The 1,154-nt window shown below is 62.6% G+C and overlaps 1 protein-coding gene across 1 annotated transcript in view; it reads left to right on the top strand.

Moving 5' to 3' along the window:
* The window catches only part of LOC104466940, a gene marked incomplete at its 3' end in the record, with an annotated part of 8,663 nt that extends 7,563 nt beyond the window's left edge, over positions 1-1,100 (top strand). Inside the window, 2 exon segments of the mRNA XM_010080522.1 lie at positions 1-1,005; positions 1,007-1,100. The exon segment at positions 1-1,005 is cut by the window's left edge and continues 262 nt beyond it. Coding sequence (XP_010078824.1) covers positions 1-1,005; positions 1,007-1,100 — 1,099 coding nt within the window.
* Between the last annotated feature and the right edge of the window lie 54 nt (positions 1,101-1,154).

The following is a 1,154-nucleotide window of genomic DNA, read 5'->3' on the forward strand; positions in this document are numbered from 1 at the left end:
GAATGATAACCCCCCACGTTTCTTGCAGCCCTCCTACGATGCCTTCCTCCCAGAGAACAACCCGCCTGGCTCCCTGCTGTGCACTGTCTCTGCCTCGGACCCTGACGATGGGGATAATTCGCATCTTGTTTACTCCATAGAGAGCAGCCAAGTACAGGGTGCCCCCACCTCTTCCTTCGTCCACATCAACCCTGACAATGGCAATCTCTATGCTCAGCGCACCTTTGACTTCGAGCTGCTGCAGGTTCTGCCAGTCTCTGTGACTGTGCGAGACTCAGGGTCGCCACCACTCTATGCCAATGTTACTGTCTACATCTTTGTGCTGGACCAGAATGACCATCCTCCCACCATCCTGCACCCAGACAGCGACGGTGACATCCCATCACCCCAGAGGGTCCCGCTGTCCGCCCCACCGGGCTACCTGGTTACCAAGGTGACAGCAGTGGATGCAGATGCTGGGCACAATGCCTGGCTCTCATACCGACTACTGCCACAGTCCACCGACCCCTCCTTGTTCCAAGTGGCACTGTACACCGGGGAGGTGCGGACGGCACGTGCCCTCCAGGACACCGACATGGCAGTGCAGCAGCTCATTGTCCAGGTAACAGACAACGGCGACCCACCACTGTCCACCACTGTCACCATCCCTGTGGCCCTGGAGGAGGCAGCCTTGGAGGAGAGCTACAAGCCTCGGGATTTCCTGGCTGGTGCCAAGGAGAAGCCAGACCTGACCCTCTACCTGATCATCGCGCTGGCAGCTGTTAGCACCGTGGCTCTTGCCACTGTCACCCTCCTGGCCGCCCGGTGCCTCCGGCGCAGGGGTCGTGCCACCTTGCCCTGGTGCTGCTGCTGGCTCAGCGAGTCGCCCTCCCGGGACTTCTTCAAGCACTCCAGCCCCAAGCTCCAGCTCAGCTCCGACGGCACCCTTAAATACATGGAGGTCACCCTACGACCCACCGACTCCCAGTCCCAGTGCTACAGCACCTGCTTCTCCCCCGGCTCCGACCACCTTCCTGCGGCCTTGCCCGGCCCCCGCGACCCTACCGAGGGAAAGCGGGGCTTTCCTCTCCGCTACCGGTACGCTGCGGGACCCCGGCCAGGTGAGAGCCTCGGGGAAGGTGGTCCCGGCGCGGCGGTCGCCGGGGGCTCGGAGC

This window comes from Pterocles gutturalis, unplaced genomic scaffold (assembly GCF_000699245.1).
Source record: "Pterocles gutturalis isolate BGI_N339 unplaced genomic scaffold, ASM69924v1 scaffold21369, whole genome shotgun sequence".
Classification (NCBI taxonomy): Eukaryota; Metazoa; Chordata; class Aves; order Pterocliformes; family Pteroclidae; genus Pterocles; species Pterocles gutturalis.